General features: G+C 34.0%; 1 protein-coding gene across 1 annotated transcript in view; it reads left to right on the top strand.

The window, feature by feature from the left end:
• The window catches only part of FMN1 (formin 1), a 125,382-nt gene that overhangs the window by 88,178 nt on the left and 19,556 nt on the right, over positions 1 to 17,648 (top strand). Inside the window, exon 13 of the mRNA XM_084207987.1 lies at positions 2,558 to 2,650. Coding sequence (XP_084064113.1) covers positions 2,558 to 2,650 — 93 coding nt within the window. The remainder of the gene's footprint in view (positions 1 to 2,557; positions 2,651 to 17,648) is intronic.

The raw sequence follows: 17,648 nt of genomic DNA, 5'->3' as shown, positions 1-17,648 counted from the left end.
CCAGTGTTTATTTGACTTCTTCTGTCTCTTTCAATTTCATGGTTTCAAGATCACTTTAAGCATTTGAAACTGGTATCTCATCTCATTCCACTTCATCTCAAACTTTCAGAGTTTTAATCAGCATTCACTTATTCTATGCCATCTGTCCTGTTTTTCTTCATTCCTGTGCCTTTCTTCTTACTGTTCCTCTCCCCTTATTCCAAATACTCATCTCCTTTTTAGGGATGTTAGGATTCTTCTTAAGAATTCATTATCCAAATCAATTTTTTTCCTATATGCACTATGTGTTGGTATTTCTTATCCAGATTTTCCTGTTGTTTTTGTCATCTAATTAAGGTTAATTTTAGCAACCTCAATTAAGAAAAAAAATTACCAAAGAAGGTGTATATGTGCTTTCTTTTTGCTTCAGGAACATTTCATCCTAGTCATGGTCACTTAAATACAAGGGACCTACCTGAGTAACCTTTCTTAATCTTGTATTATTAAAGCTTGTAGGAAGCATCCAGGAAGCTTTCAATGCTTCAGGGGATGCATTAGCAACACTATATGTTTGGGAAAATGCCTTTCTAGAGTATATTTGAGTGTGTTTAGATACTACCCTACCTACAAGCTTATTAATCTAATACATATTCATAGAAATTTAATTCTGTATAGATTTATATACATTTATATGAGAGTATTATAAAAGAAATACTGGTTTGCAGTTTTTGCAACCTTAAATGACTGTAAGAATCATGGGCATTTACTGTGTTTCAAATGTCTGAACATATTGTGTGTACTATAATACTTCTACGGTTTCATAATTTTAATATTTATCCAAAATAATTTCTAAATACTGCCTTATGATATTCTGTAGATTTGTTTAATGGGGAAAAAAGATCACAAACCTGTGTGTTAACTTTGTTCAAACTTGCAGTCAGAAACTTACAATACTGTCTCAGTTATTTTGCTAGATTTTTTGCACTTATAATATTCCAGTGTCTGTTGTCTTCCAAAACAGTGTTACAATTTGGTTGATAGAAATCTCTTTCTAATTCTGTAAACATAAATATTAGGCATGCATACATTTGAATCAGTGTATTGTGACAGGCACAGAAAGGTCAAAATTTTAATGGCAAACAGCATGTATCATTAGAAAATAATCTTAAGATTTCATATAAAAGTCCCTGATTTTGGACATTTTTTTGCTTAATTTAAATTATTAAAGACACATGGGAGCAGCTAATAAAAGACTTTCTTTCCCATTCTAGTATGTTTAAATCACCACTCCATTCTGCATACTATCTGGCATACAGACAAATATCCATTAACTCTACTCTGAATCATTTGAAAAGTTTGTCATATGCTACCAGGTACAAGACTATAGATTAAATATAAACTTGGACTTTAGCCCAGGCCATTTTACACAACCTGCAATTGGAGTAGTGGAGGGTTGCTAAATTAAAATATAGCCCTGGGTGGGAATGGGTATTTTTCTATAAGAATTGACCAAATGTATTTCTGCTCTCAATTAATTGAAAAGCTGTCACTCTTTTCAGTACATCCTGATGGTCCAAGGGTACTATAAGCACAATACTTGGATAGTGAAATGTATGCATCTATTTTCAACCTTCCCTTGACTTTTTACACTACATTGCAAATTTAAATAATGGGATATTTTAAATTTAGAGGCTCAACTTCCATTTCCACTGTTTTACATTAATTTTTCTTAAATGGTGGTAGCAATATGGTGTGAATACAGTTCATGCAGTCAAACTGTAAGTCTTAGGTTTAACTCCAAAATAAGTTTCCATCTAAATGGAGCTTCTTGGAAATGAAAAGTCATGGAAGAAAAATCTTGTGGTGGTTCATAAATTCAGTTACTAAATGGAAAGTAATTTCATTTTGATTTCTGCCTCCTGTCATGTTTAATATGGAACACTGGAATGCACTAAGTTTACTATAAGTTCTAGGCCTGTTAAAATTCGTTGGCAAATGAAATTAAGTTTTTCAGAAATTGGCATGGCATTGGTTCTTAAAATAGCAGATAGATTAAATAGTAAACAAATTGCACTTAAATATAAGTTAACTTTCTTACATACTTCAACTGTTTCATAGCAGGGTCTGGGGATGGAATACTCAAGTAATGCTGAATTGCTGCATCTGTTTCAGGAAGAATGGTTGAGTAGGGGATGCCTGACACTGATTGATTAAAATCAATCCAGATACAAAGGATCCTCTACTCACCACAGAAAAAGACTTTAAAGCTTTAAATATACCATCTAGAATTAGTGTGTGAGGCAAGCTGTGTTAGTAGCAAGCCCTAGCACACTGCAGGACTTTTAGAACAAATTCCTTACTAAAGACAAATTCTACTCTTTAAACACATACAGAATTTTTTATTTAGTATGCATGACTAGTGTTTGTATTCTTTATTTTAGTGTAATTGGTGGAATCCTAAGTGCTTTATAACCTCTAAAGTAAATTCAGGTGACTAATTTAGATGTAGGCTCCTATGGTGCTGAAATCTATTTCTGGTACATTTCTTCTGTCATAAATGTGTCTCATCTTTTCGTAGCCTCTGAAAAGCAGATGAAGTTAGTTTGCAGAGAGTCTTCTGAAGAACATCTCCAGCCCTTCAAGGAGAAATTAGAGGAATTCTTCCAGAAAGGTAACCACATCTGAAAAAAAACTTATTGCCAAATAGTGTAGTGGTTTATAAAGTTATGTGAAATACAAGCTGTATTAAATATATGTTTCCTCTGAAAATTCCTGTGGATTATGTTCCTAATGGGCCTAATATATGTTCATATATGTTGATATATGTTATACAGATCTTAGACATCACTTGTCAAAGCTAATCACTCCTTTGATCTCACCCATTTCCCATTGGTTATTTTGTGCTTTGTTCTTTATTATTATTTTTAGGCAAAATGAAAAATATATTAATCACAGACGAAATTTATCAGAGGGAATGTAAAGCTTCAAAGACTTAAAAAAGACAAGAGTGAAAGACACTTTTAGAGAAAGTCCACATGTATACATGTCATCTTGTCTCCCTAGTGTGAGCTTATGAACTGACTTATTCATATTTAAAGATTTTTGTCTTGCGTGAGACAGAAACAAGCATTAAAAAAAGAGATTTACCAGGTTAGTAGAGTCTGGAGACAATGGGTGAAAACCAAGGTGCAATTTGGTGCTCAACTGAAGACAATGTAAATGCAGGTTGCTGTTGAAAACAACAGTCCTGCTCCTTCCTGTTTCTCATACTGTGTTCCCCATCACCTGCTTCTGCCAGCACCATTGCTTCTGCAGTTGTGGAAATATATGCAGGAAGAGGTTTTCCCCACTCTCCTTGTAGGAGTACAATCTTGGGTAAGCAAAAAAAAAAAAAAAATCTGTGTTTTTGACAGAGGTATGAGAATTGTTAAGAATTTAATTGTATTTCTCATAAAAATGGTGAACAGTTTAACAATTTATTATCTGAGAAGTCATTTGAACTATCTGAATCTGCTTATCCAGACAGAATATTAGTGATCATTCAGATTATTGTAGTAATTTATTAATTAGCTTAATTATTTTTATGAAGGTTGTCCTAATGTCTTTTTAATAACTTTGTTTCATAAGGCTATCTTGTGTAAATACTTTGACAAATGAAAACAGGCTGTTTCAAAAGTAGTAGTTAAATTGTACTGGTAAATAAGCTGATATTCTTCCTTACCCTTCTCCCAGGCCATGGAGTTCAAGGGATATACTTATTTGATAAAATTTTTTTAGGTGCAAGTGTATTTGGACAGTATTTAAGCAACAAATTTCTCCCCACAGAATATTTAAAACAAAAAATGTAATGGAAATCTTGATGTCACTGCAGGACAGTTTCATCGTCTTTCTAATGTATGTAATTGGAAGTTTTCACTTACAGTTTAGCAATAACATCAAGATTGAATTAGTACTATATATATATATCTAGATATTTGTATTTCTACAAACCATTATGATCTCCAGCATGTTTCTTGATCTAGCTTGCCAAAATATTGTAATGATCAATTTTGCCCAGGTCTTGCCAGGACCCTAACCAAATGGTGTCTTCCATAATGGTGTCACAGATTCTGTAATTCTTACTGCACCCTGGATCTCACCAGGACTCTGGTGGTTCATGCAGTTGGCAGCTCAGCACCACTCGGCTGCTTGCTTGCTGCCCCTCCGTGGGGAGGCAAGGAGAGGGTGGAAGGGTGAATGAAAGAAAGCTGGTGAATTGAAATGCAGGCAATTTAATAGGGAAAGGAAAAGCTGTGTGAACATCAATCATCTCCTTCCCATCAATGAACAGGTGTTCAGCCATTTCGTAGAAAAGGCTTCTTAAAATTTACCAAGTCCAACCATTAGCCTAACATTATCAGTTCTACCACTGAACTGTGCCCCTAAGCACAGCACCTGTTCATCCCCAGCCTACTTTCCAAACATCAGCATTAGAAATAGAGAAGGCCTGAATGCTGTGCAGGACTGTTCAGCAATAGCTAAAACATGGATGTGTTATCAGCACTCTTTTGGTCACAAATCCAATCCACAGCGCCATAGGAGTTCCTGTAAAGTTAGCTCCACACCAGCCAAAACCAGCAGAAGGAGTAGCAAATCATATCAACACAGTCTTAAAAAATAAAGACAACTCAGTACCTGGTTTCTCCTGCAATGCTGAGCTACCATCCTTATCATACTCCACTTTCTTTTGTGTGGAATATTTTAAAAATATCCCGTTGATCTGGGAAGAAGACTAGTTCTGCTTTAGATAAAATTGCAATCCAATTGTGCATTATCAGTTCAAATAGAAAAACATTCTTCCAAATATTTCCCTGTTTATGCCTATTGATGTGAAAATTGAGATATATTTATCTTTGTCAGTGTGACAGAAAATTTTATCCTTTTGTGCGTGAATAATGTATATATTTTTAAAAAGAGAAAGAGAGAATACTTTCCTGCAGCTGTCCTGGGACAGTAAGCTCTATATATTACATTTATTGGGACACTTTTTAGTAAGGTCTTTTACATCCTAGAAAGAGCAAAACCTGTTGAGGGATTACTCACCTGTCCGTTTTTTCTCATGTTCCCTTGTTCTTCTTTTGCTTTATAATGTTTTGCTTTATGGCATCTAATCAGCCGCACTTAATTTTTTATAATTTAACTTCTCATCTTTTGACATCTTATTCTACCTTATTCTGAGATGGCATTTCAGTAGGTTGTCAGATTCTACAATGATTGACTGTATTTTTCTGTCAGTCACCTGATTGATTTGAATCTTTGTAATGGTGGATGGTACTTTCTGGGGCATTAGAATGGAAATCCTATAGAATTCCACACCAAAGATAGGGGAAAATACCACAGAAACCCATCTTGATTAACGGCACTAGAATAGGCATTGGACAAATGTCAGGGTCAGAGGTGTCTGCAAACTCAGCCGCTTCTCTGAAATTAGCTGATAATACTGTGTGTCCAATAAGCATCTGTTTCCAGTTTTGTTTGTTTAAAAAAGAGTTGTGGCTGGTTTAGCAAACGTAAGAAAAAATTGTCTGTTATCTTTCTGCCAGCTCACAGCAAGTATCCAAAACTCAGATGCTTTTCTGAAACTTCTGGCTTGAAAATAGGGCTGGAACTCATCGATATTGAGGTTTTTCCCACACGCGCAATTCCCGTCATCTCTAGTCAATGTGAAGTTGGAAATACTGTAAGGAAAAAGACCTGCTTTGCTTATGCTGAAGTGTTTACATTTCCTAATTATAATTAATACCAATTAAATCTAATACTTGGTGTGTTGTAACAAAAAAGACTGAGAGTGTTATGGAGACTGACATTCTAAAATGCTAGAGGGGATAAACTGTACTTCTGCTGATGTCAGTGCTGGTTTGTATAACTGGATGTAATGCAGCCCAGTGCCTTCAGCAGGGAATTAGGTGCCAGAAGCTTTGGGTTCTATTCCCAATTTAGCTACTTCATATGTGATGATAGCAGTTGGTTAATATCCTTTTCAGAGAGTGCCCCTCTTTCCTGGTACACAGAATGTTAAATAATGATTCTTGCTGGTTTTTGTAGTGAAAGATAATCTTTGTCAAGTACTTTGTGAATCCCACATTAAAGGCACCTTGTGTAAACTGTCTTAATGCTTCACTAACTGTATTTGATTTGCCTATGCTTTTTGGAAAAGGCTTAGATTATTCACAAAGTTTAAATAATCTTTAGTAAATCTAATTATATCATGTGCAACAAATTATATCAGTTTTCCCATGGTATGGAGACCTACTAATTATTATAAATTAGTATTCACTTACTGTATTTCCATTGAAATTACTGTATGGGGCAGTTAAAAATATGTTCATAAAGATTTTCCATTTAAATTGCCATGATATGCAAGAAGGCCTTTGCAAGTATGAAATTATTGTGTGGTCTGGAATGCTCTTTAATTCATTAAAATCTTGCTCAGAATTTCTTAGAAGAAAACTCCTCTTTTGATATGAAACTATCTCCCACAAAAAAAAAAATCAGAATACTGAGATGACTATGACAAAGATGCAAACTGCTCTATTTTGAAAAGGAGAAAAAAGGATTTTTGTTACTGCAACTGTGCAGCTCACTAGAAGAGCCATTAGCCATTGATGTTTTCCATAGTGTTACTTGTTCTCATTGTGCATTCCCTCAACAATAATACAAAACAGAAAGTAAATGACATACAGGAGTAGGTGACTAATGTTATTTAAATTTATTTCTTATTTTGCCACCTGACTATTTCATATTGTTCGTCCATTCTAGTAAATGTAGAAATAAATAACACACATTCATGCAGGATCTTGCAAAATATCTTTCCAAATTCTTCTTCATTGGGTCCAGGTCAGAAAGCATGTAAAAACTTTAATCTGGGCTTGGGTTCCTCCCTCATGACCTGGAATGTGAAAATGAAGAAGTGTTTATGCTTTGTAGCAGTTAGCATAGGAAAAGCATATCTGCTTATCTTCATTTCTCTAAGAATAAAGCATCTTGGTGATGAAGACTCTGCTACTACAAGAATTCATTTAATTTAGAACAGAGTCAGGGAAGCAAGGAGTCTGATGTCAAGACAGAACAGTTTTTGAATTTCATTAGTAGGGGAAAATAAAGCTGTTTGGGAAAGGTGCACAATACACTGAAGTGACCAAGGTAACAAGCAAGATGGAGAGGGAGTGATTTGTCAAGTAGAGTCATCTATTGAGATTAATCCCAAAGAAAAAGAAATTGTCTTACATTCAGAATTCTAGCCTAACATTTGGGGAGTGTTGGTTAGATTAATTGCTTTGCTACAACTGCTGTGTGTTGTATGCTACATAAAAGATCAACACTGTGCTATCTATGGGACTATGCAGTAGAAAAACAGTCATAGACCAAACTAGTCACTGCAGCATTATGTCAGGAGCTAGTGAGTTTTTCAGACAAGCTTAGCAACCATATGGAAACAGTCCACAAATCCACTTTTAACTGCCGAGTGATTTCTTCTTAATGTTTTTAGCCAGGCTGTAGTAGCTACCTGGGCATGCATTCAGTCCAATGCACTTTTAAATGGATTTCTGGTATAGAACAGGAGTTTTGATCCACATTTCCTTATCTGACTGTTGATGTGCACCACCAAGGATTGTTGAGGTAGTCCATTGGGAAAGAAGATAAGAAATAAATTCTATTAAGAAGGCCATGGAGCTGAGTTGAGGCTGTTCAGCCAGGAGAAGAGAAGGCTCTGGGGTGACCTTACAGCAGCCTTCCACTTCCTACTAGAGCTGGAGAGGGACTTTTCACAAGGATATGTAGAGACAGGAAAAGGGAGAATGGCTTTAAACTGAGAAAATGTACATTTAGATTAGATAATGAGAGAAATTCTTCACAGTAAGGTTGGTGAGGCACAGGAACAATTTGCCCAGAGAAACTGTGATTTGCCCCATTCCTGGAAGTGTTCAAGGCCATGTTGGATTGGGCTCTGAACCACTTGGTTTACTTGTTCCAACCAGCCCACGGCAGCAGAGTTGGAACTAGATGTCCTTTAGGGTCCCATCCAATCCAAACCATTCTATGAGTCTATGGTAAAAGGTAGCAGCTGGCCAACTTTGAATTTCTTGTTCATCATTTCCTACTTGTTCATCAGTATGTAAATATTCTCTGCTATAGGTGCTCATACATGGTGATTTATGCTTCTCATCTAGTAGCATCTATTGCATTAACCCTGGAAAAGCAACCTTTTATTAGTTTATAGCTCCATACATATTTTGGGTGTAGGAGAATGATGGCACAGTTTATTATTTTACAGGAAAAAAGTATTTCCACTAAAAATTGCTGCTTTTCTCTCAAAGCAGCCTATGAAGTGTAAAGCAAGATGTTAATGTCATTTAGCAGTAGTGAATTAGAAGTCAAGAACACTCCAAGGCACCATTTTTCCAAGATACAATAATACTTCTTTTTTTCTCCCTTACTGTCAACAGGACATACCTTTGTTCATCTTACTACAGTCAGAGATTAGGAAGAAAATTACATTGCCACATTTCCTTTCATAGTGTGACAATATTATATTATTTTAAAGACAGATACAGAGATTATCTTTTAAGTTGTTACTCAAAGCAGTCACCTGGTAAAGCTTGTCTGCAATGACATCCCAAAATATCAGAAACCTCTGGAAACTATTTAAAATTCTTGCTTCTCTGCAATAAAATTACAGCTTTTCCCCCCAAGAAGAACATTAACAGAAATAAAGAGAAATACTCTAAAATAGTATATGAAATTATCACATACTTGTCTTCCCACTTGTGTTGTACTCCTCTGCTCTAAAATACATGTATGATCATGGTACTTATGTTGCATTTTATTTGTAAAGCTCTTGAATGTTTTAATGCTGAACAAGTGAAGTAAGAAAATCAAGAATCATTTTTAAGAACACTGTAACATTTCAGTAACAGCTGTCTGTTAAAATACCATGTGTAAACAACAGCAGAAGAGCAATTGCACTTGCAAGGATCTTACAATTGACCAGATTTTTCTTACCTGCAATTATGAAGCTGCTTCTGTCAGCTAAAAAATTTATCTCTGAACAGATAACCATTCCTACACAAAGCATGAGACTCTTCCAGATTGTGTGACTATCCACTCTGCATATCAAATACTGCTTCTTCCTCTTGTGAATAAAATGTACAGATATGAAGACTTTTAACTTCAAAGCTTTATTTCTGTTCTACTTATCATAGCTTCTTTTTCGTTTCATTTGTTTTCACTGAGATGTTTTATTATCTCTGCCACACATATGCATTTCTCACATTAAACAGTGTGGGAGGATATTTATGTCCAGTGTCAAACATGAAAAATATGTCATACTTCCTTGCAGTAATAATGTTTGCTTAAAACTTTTTATGCTTCCCAGCAATGACATTACAGACCAGGCAAAGTTTGTGTTCAGATCTGGAACGCTGTTTTATATGCCAGGAGCAGAATTACTTTAATCTTTCAAACTTTGTGATAGACATAACTGTTTTCATCACTCAAAATATAGTCATATTTAAACAGATGAAAGAGTGATTTACATAAATTGGCATGAGTCTGCAAAGCACAGAACCTTACTGCTGGGTACTCTGAGATTATATAGTTAGACAATAGCCCCAGTCCATAAGACACCAAATAAGTTGTCCTGGAATGTGATTGCATCCATATGCCTCCTAAGTAATGCAATATTGACAATGAACTGATTCAAAGAACAAGAATTTGCTCTGAAGTGAGTATTTTCTCCCACACTACCAGAAGAATTATTAACATCAAAGTCCTGAAAATTGGTGTTAATTACGGCTATGACTTTTCAGGAAGCTCAATTTATTATTTTTGAAGCAGATGTACATCAAATTGCTATAGCCAGTTTCACTATATCACTACTTACTATAGAAATTGGAAGATTACACTCTATTATAATGTGTATTATGAATGTAATTTAGAAGAGCTGGTAATTGAAATGCAATGTCATCTCCTCTTAGAAAACAAGGAGGGAATCTCCTATAGAAAACAGTTCCTTCCAACTTCCTTTCAGTTTGATTGTGGTATACTGAATTACCATGGCTGTTACAAAGTCACTGGCATGTCATGATAGGGAAGGATTTCCTATTAATAGCAGCTAAGTGACATAAAAAATGTTACTGTTCATACCCTTGATTTAATACAAAATTATTATGTGTATGATAGTTATAAAATCTATTCCTAGAATTACTGATGCCTTTACTATAACCACTATCAGCTCTCTGGAGTTCAACATCCTCTTTAAATTCTCATTGTTACCTCTATTTTCTGTTAAAATCCACTGTATTTCTTCCATTTTCTTTATCATAGGCTTAGAGGTAAATGGAACTGTAGGTTATATATGTTGGCTTTTCATAGAGATCCTATTAGGCTTTTCTTTTAGTCTAGCTGGGGTTTTTTCGCTATACTCTTAGGAATCCCCTGCATGATCTCCTATTTATCTTTTTTTCCTTTTGTGTCTTCATGTCCTGATATTCAAAGCCAGTGAACAGATAGAATTTAAATCTGTGTCAAAGCTTCATTGAAGGAAATGAAGATGCTCACTGATTCATTACTTTAGATTATATAATTTATGAGCAGTTGTTTACATATATGGGAGATACTACTGCAAGGAAAGAGCAGAGCCAAGAATTGGAAAGGATTGGATAGAAGAGATTCATGCACTTAAATAACGAAAGGCTCAAACACACTTGGTCTCAAGAGATCCCAGTACCTAACCTCACACTGGTCACTTTTACCTTGTGTTTATCCCCTGTGCTCTGTAATTTCATACCATTAAGCCTGGAAAAGCCCTTCAGTCCACCATATAATACAAACTGATTGTGACAATAGCATGCTTAATCTGGTATGCAATTACGTGGAATTTCTCTGTAGACTTCTGTAATTTTGGTATGTTAATACTTTTTCTCAGTCTTTTTTTTTTGGACCTGTGCAAGCACATGAATATCCTGTTTTAATGTTTTTCAGCATGATTGATAAAAAATACTAGATGCTGAAAATTCCATCAAGAAGTTGAAGCTCTCTGAGTTAGATTCTTTTATGGTGTGAGCTCTGATTTGCTTTTTCAGCAATAAGAACAGGTAAAACCTGCAGTCTTGTTGAACAGGATGGACCATTGTTTTGAGAACAAAAATATGAATCGCAATTTTCATAGGGCAGTTACCAGAAATTTCGAGCTAGTTAAAGGACGTAGCAGAAGGTTGCAACTAAGCTCTCAAAATTGAGGAATGACCGAGTAAAACCATATGGATAATACAGTATTGTGAGATTACAGCTGTGATTAAAGACAGACTTCTCCAAAATGTAAAAAAAGGGTCTGATTTCAGGTCGTCATTCAACCTTTCCTGTAACTTCTCTGATGCTTCTGTGCCTAAATACTTCAGATGCCAGGGCATGATATTTAAAAATTTACCTTTGTCCTGTGAAGAGCCTTTACCATGCTTTTGAACACCTTCAGGAGGAGAATTCAGAAGTTTTATTTCTCTTAAGAGATCTATGTATGAAATTGATTGGAACAGCACTTCTTTCATGGCATATAAATCAATTCAAACTTTATAGCATAAGAATTTTTAGCTATCTAAATGTTGTACCAAGTCAACCATTTTGAAAATGTCAAAAAATAGCTTTTAAGTACTTCAGCTTCTGAACTGACTTCAGGATATAACTGTTTGTACAAAGTGTATGTATGAAGTCTTGAGAATGTCTTACAGCCTGAAATGTCCCTCCACAAAGTGTTGCCATCTCTGGAACAGAATGTGGTATTACAGAGGTTGCTGGTGCCCTAGGTCAGGCAGAGATACCTGACTAGACACAACAGTGTATCTTCTCTGGCCAAGCAGAAATCTTCAAACATTAAAGAGTATCATGCTAAAAGGAAAAACTGCTCTATAAAATATGTTTAGTTTGATTATCTATGGAGTTATCAGTGCAGTTTATCAGTAAATGTTTAGATGTGTTTCCTTAACTTCAGTTTTACACCAAGGGCTTGACCCACCATTGACTTGAAGTGGAATTGGATAGGGCGTATGTTAAAGATTATTAAGCTTTATGCTTCAGGAATTCTTTCCTTACATGTAATTGGGCAGCTCCTAGACCAGAGAATCCCCAGGTTTAATGAGGAGAGCTAATTCTATGATGTCTATTTGAAATAACAGTAGAGGAACTTTGACTGTTCTCCCTTGGCTGTTCTTTCTTTTAAATTCCAGTCATTTTTCATTGTAATGTAATTTGATACAGTTTTGGTTTTGTCATGAATGAAGTAAATTTTCTCAGAATTTAAAATTTCTTCCCAAATTTCTGAAATTTTTTTAAAGTTGCCCTTTTAAATACTTGATGTAAAGAATATTCTGTGGTTATAGATGCAGATGAACCAAATTCCAAAGTATGTTATTACTTTCACCTGCATATGATTTATTAACTTTTTAAATTTTTTAAAAATAATTTAAATTTTAAAACTTTCTTGTTCTAATAGAGACAAAAACTAAGAGGAATTAAGCTCATTATGACTGTTTCATTTACAATAACAGAATTTAGATGCAAATTATTCATGTTAATTATCTTTCTCAGAAATAGTGTTTGTGTGGTTCAATAGACAATATCAAATCAAAATGGTAGTCAGATAAAGCTTTAACTATGACTACAATTATATTTAACTCTTCTACTAGTGGGAAAGTTGGGATTGCCTCTTGCACAGATCTACTGTTATTATTGAGTAAAAGCCATTTCCAAGAGACAGGCAGTATCTCATAAACACAAAGGTAATAATAAAAGCCTAGAGGTACAGCAAGCACAAAGTCTGCGGTGATGTGCTGAGCTGGTGCACTCACATTCCCTGGCCTTGTTATCCAATACTTATATCCTCTTCTTTCCTTTTATATGAGAATAAACATATACATTTTAAAATGTTTCCAGACACTGCAAGGAAAAAATTCTATGCTCCCAGCATAGAGTCAATAGAAAGTAAGCAAGCTGTAAAACACCAAAATAGATCAGGTAGATGCAGTAATAACTCTTGTTATTTTCCCAGTCTTAAATTAGGCTAACATGAGATTTTTTTTTTTTTTAATACAATCTCATTTTTCTCATCACAGTTGTATCTGAGTACTTTCAAGGAATGAATCAAATGACCTGGTTAATGTGTCACACATGTTTTATTTTTCCCAAGATCTCCCCATAAGAAGAATAGTAGGCTTGCAGGTTTTTATTTAGAGATTGAGAGATTCTGTTTTCAAATACAGTCTTCTAAGTGTTTATCACAAAGAAGACAAGCTCAGAAAAATATCAGTGCCTTGTATTTGAATGTAGTTTGGTGTTTCTTGTTTCTTCATCATTTAAAAGAATCCTAAAAAAATACTTTTTAATGTTAGTATCCTGTATTTTATTTGTGATAAGAAGGAGAAATACTCCAGGTCCAAGTTTGCCTCTTTTTTACATTTTATTTCAAATTACAGGCTTTTCAAACTAGTAGCTAGATAAATTTTCCTACATAAATTGAAGTTCTAGAAAATCTTTGAGTTACGAACAAGAATTAATGCATTGTAAGTAGGAAACAATTTGACAAATATTTGTTATTTTGTAGAGGAAATTACAATATTTTTGTTTAAGAAAGTATAGAGTCCATAAGTATTTTTAACTATTTGCCATAACTATTTGCTTAGAATTTATGTATTTCAAAAGAAGAGATTTTTCTATTGCTGTTCTCTTTAATTAGATGTAATAAGACACCCATGCCTTTTCATAAAAGCATATGTGATTTTAGAGGAATATATTTTCTTCATTTTTGTTCTTGTTTAATTCTACCTACTTAAACTTCATGTTTCTCAAGCTCAGTCTTAGGGTTTTACACTAAATATGAATCTTCATAAACAGTACTGCTGTTAGTTAAAAATTTGGAATTTTATTGAAAGATTTTTACTTTCTTGTTTAATGCATGCAATTTTTTTTTTCCTTTAACAAGATCCTGCTAGGTGTTCTTCAAATTCAGTTTTGATTCAGGTGTTAAGAAGACTAAATTAAACTTCAGAGGCCAAACTATATCAGATTTAGTGATATTAATAGATAAATGTGGGTCAGTTTGCATATCTTCTTATAATTGATCTATAGTTTAAGAAGACATTTTCAGAGAAAGGGGCATTTATTTGACACATTTAACATCATTAAAATGCAGTTACAGATTCTAAAAAAATAGGCGTAATCTACCTTAATAATTTCACCTTGCTTTTAAATGTGAATATCAAATATCAATACTTAAATTAAATTTGATTTTCATTTTCGTTTTATTTAACCTTAAATATGGGTAACAGTGTGTTTGAATCTATAGAATTTTCAAATACACAGTCTATAGTCTATAGGGCCGAGCAAAAAGGGAAAAGTGATTGTCGTACTTACGAGCAACACATTTTAAGAAGGTCAAAATGATTCAATTAATTCTCAATAATGTAGTTTTTCTGTTCATGCTTTTTATTGACAGCCTTTGTTTCTTAAAGAAACTTCATTGCTATTTTTCTGTTTAAAGAGAAACATAGCAAAGAAACAGATGTGTCCCATATAAAATATGCAATAAATCTTGTCTCACAAATTCTTTGCTCTGAACTTTCTGACAGAAACTGTCAAATATCCACTTTAATTCTAGTATAAAATGTTCACTTTGTGTCATGGCGCCAACCACCATATGCTGGAATAAAGTCAGTAACCAGCAATAAAAAACGGCAACGTATGCACCTTTGAAACAGTACAAGCAATCAACAGTGAGAAAGGTCTATATAAATCTATGGAGAATTAATCTCAGCTTTGCCACTATCCTGCTGTGCATTTACAATGAGGCTTTGCTCCCGACCACCAGAAGTGGCTAACTTTGCAGAGGAGCGTATCCTAATGAGGGGAAAATGTAGGGAAAACAAAGCAGCAGCTTTTAACCCCCTGCCCCCAACGTTTGGATCACCTAGAGGAGCGTGTCCTAGTGTGTTCAAACGTGTGGGGCCACTACACATCACGGATTCCTGTACTTTAGCTGATCATGTGAAACCAATCTTGACTGAGCTCAATCAGCAGAAATAACTTGAGCTTCATAAATCATTGTTATCATTCCACAGAAGGAGGCTTTGCTGTGGATTTTCTCTCCTCGAACTTTTCAGGCCGCAAATTTCACACGGCTTTTCTGAAATTGGTTTAATTATATTTATATATTTATATTTACATGTTTAATTATGTTTGTTATGTTTGTTATATTCATTTTTTACCCAACAGATTAGCAGTTGGTTCACCATCAAATTATTTTTTTTCCTCAGTAGTACTCTTTTTTTTTTTTTTTTTGAGATGACATGCTTCGTATTGGCTTTCAATAATCATTCAACTATTTTAAAATATTGCCCTTGGTATAATAATGGGCCAATCTTCAAAATTTTTGCTTCTGCTTACATAAAGAGATTGTAGTTACATATAATCTGGATAGTTAGTTTTCCCAGACACAGAACAGATTGGGTTTAACTTTGTTCTGTTTGAAAGCATTAGAACTAATTTTTCAGTTCCGTAAACTGTTTAGATACATTTAGTCAGAGATTAATCTTGGAATTAAAACACAACATTATAGGAGTTTATTGGAAAGAAAGTAGAATTAGAAAATGTATCTCTCTAGTGCTAAGTACTAACATGCCTTAAAAAAGAGTGATTATCTGGATCACCAAAGTGTGGGAGAATGTGAGATTGATGTCTTGGTTACATTTAAGCAGAATGGAGTTTCAAATAATTTAATTGAATGAGTAAAATTGAAAAATGTAATGCTAACTCTTATTTTGTAATTAATGCCTCCAGAATAAGGAAAAAAAGACTAGTGTTAGTCCTAGTTTTAATAAAAAAATTACTCTTTTGTATGGAAGCTAATTTTTGTTTAGTTTAAAAAACTTCTTTCACCAAAATAAAATAGAAGCATCATGCTAGGAAGCATACATTTTAAGAAATAAAAGAATTTATGAAAATAAATATAACTTTTTTTTTTCTTCATAGTTAGTTTTAATGTTCTGGTAAAATGACCTTCAACACTTTGTTCTGGCACATTTATAGACAGCATTATCACTTTAAAAAGAAAACATAATTTCCTAGGTTTTTTATTACCTATGATAATAAACACTTTCTTGAATGTGTTGCTTGAGCATGTTCTGCTGGTATTGTGGGTCTCTCTGTGTGTGCAAGTGTCTGTAATTCATTATGTTTTCATAACATTAAAAACACTGAATCTAATATTTAACAATTTCTATATGGTAAACATTAATTTTTTTCTTGACACATACCTAAGATACAGGTTGACAACTTATATTCCTGGTAACTTGTGGGATACTTGCTTGTTAAGAAGCTTTCCAAGGCTGCACAGAGACTCTTTGTGCTGTAGGAACATTTATACATTCACATCGTTGGATGTGGGTTTCTTAGTTGAAAAAAACTTTTGCACCACTGCAGAGGAAAATAAACTTGTGAGAACTGTTTCAGGGAAAGGTGATTAAGACCTCATGGCAGCAAGTGTTCTGAAGATTGTTTTGAAAGGATTTAAGATGTCTATACCAGTATTTAAACTGCCAAAAAAAAATGGCATAGCCAAATTCCGTGTTAAAAATGTGATATATTTTCATTTAAAGAAGAGATAAAAGAAACAAGGCTCATGTGATCACACTGCTTTTTGATTATTCCCCTGCCAGTAATTTTTAATGCATTGTCCAATTTTGACCAAATGTGACAAGGTTAGAGATCCTGAGATATTAAGCTCTTAAAATCTCAATAAAAATACGTGGCTAAATAGACAAGAGTGACCCTATTAGCCTTCCAGGGAGAGCATGGCTGTATCATGAACTCACCCCTTAATTAAACATTAATGAATCCATCTGGGAACTAGCTGAAGTACAGACCCACAGTAGACCCAAGTTTCATTGATTCCATTCTCCCAGAGCTTCTTGTTTAACTGAAAGCATAGAAGAACAATCTCTTCATGGGCATGGGACTGTTTTTTGTGGCGATTTTTTGCATTATGATAGAAAACTATATTAGTCATACAGTCAAATACTTTCATAGAATTCCCAGGCTGTCTGTTGAATTCCATGAGTTCATAAAGCATACCAATTAGAAGTTAGTAGCTGGCTAAAGACAGTTTATCAAGTAATACATATTAGAAAATTAAGTTTTTTCACTATTTCTGAAATGCAGCATTTTTATAAGGCAAAAAAGCACCAGCATGAGAATGGTGGACTGTAGCCATGGGAAATAGTTTGTGCTCATATTCAAATTTGAAATTTAATACAGTACAACAACCAAAAAAAAAAAAAAAACAGAAAATGTTTTACACTGGATGTATTCTCTCATGTTTGCTTTGTTTATATATGAAATCATCTAAGTACTATTGTTTAGAACTAAATTAAAAGTAATACTGTTTCTCAAAATACAGAGTTATATTAGAAGTAACTCAATATAAAAATGTATAAGTAGGAGAAAACTCAGGTTTTATGTACAGCTCTAGACAGATAGATGTTTCTTGAAAATATCTCTTCCTAGATCAGGATGCCTGACTCCTCTAGAATTTTTGAAACATCATAATGTATGAAAAAATTAGGATTATTCAGAAAACTTGCTCA

The sequence above is a fragment of the Fringilla coelebs genome (assembly GCF_963513975.1).
Source record: "Fringilla coelebs genome assembly, chromosome: 6".
NCBI classification, from domain to species: Eukaryota; Metazoa; Chordata; class Aves; order Passeriformes; family Fringillidae; genus Fringilla; species Fringilla coelebs.
Note: the sequence above shows the minus strand (reverse complement) of the source record. Positions and strands in the feature narration are given on the sequence as shown.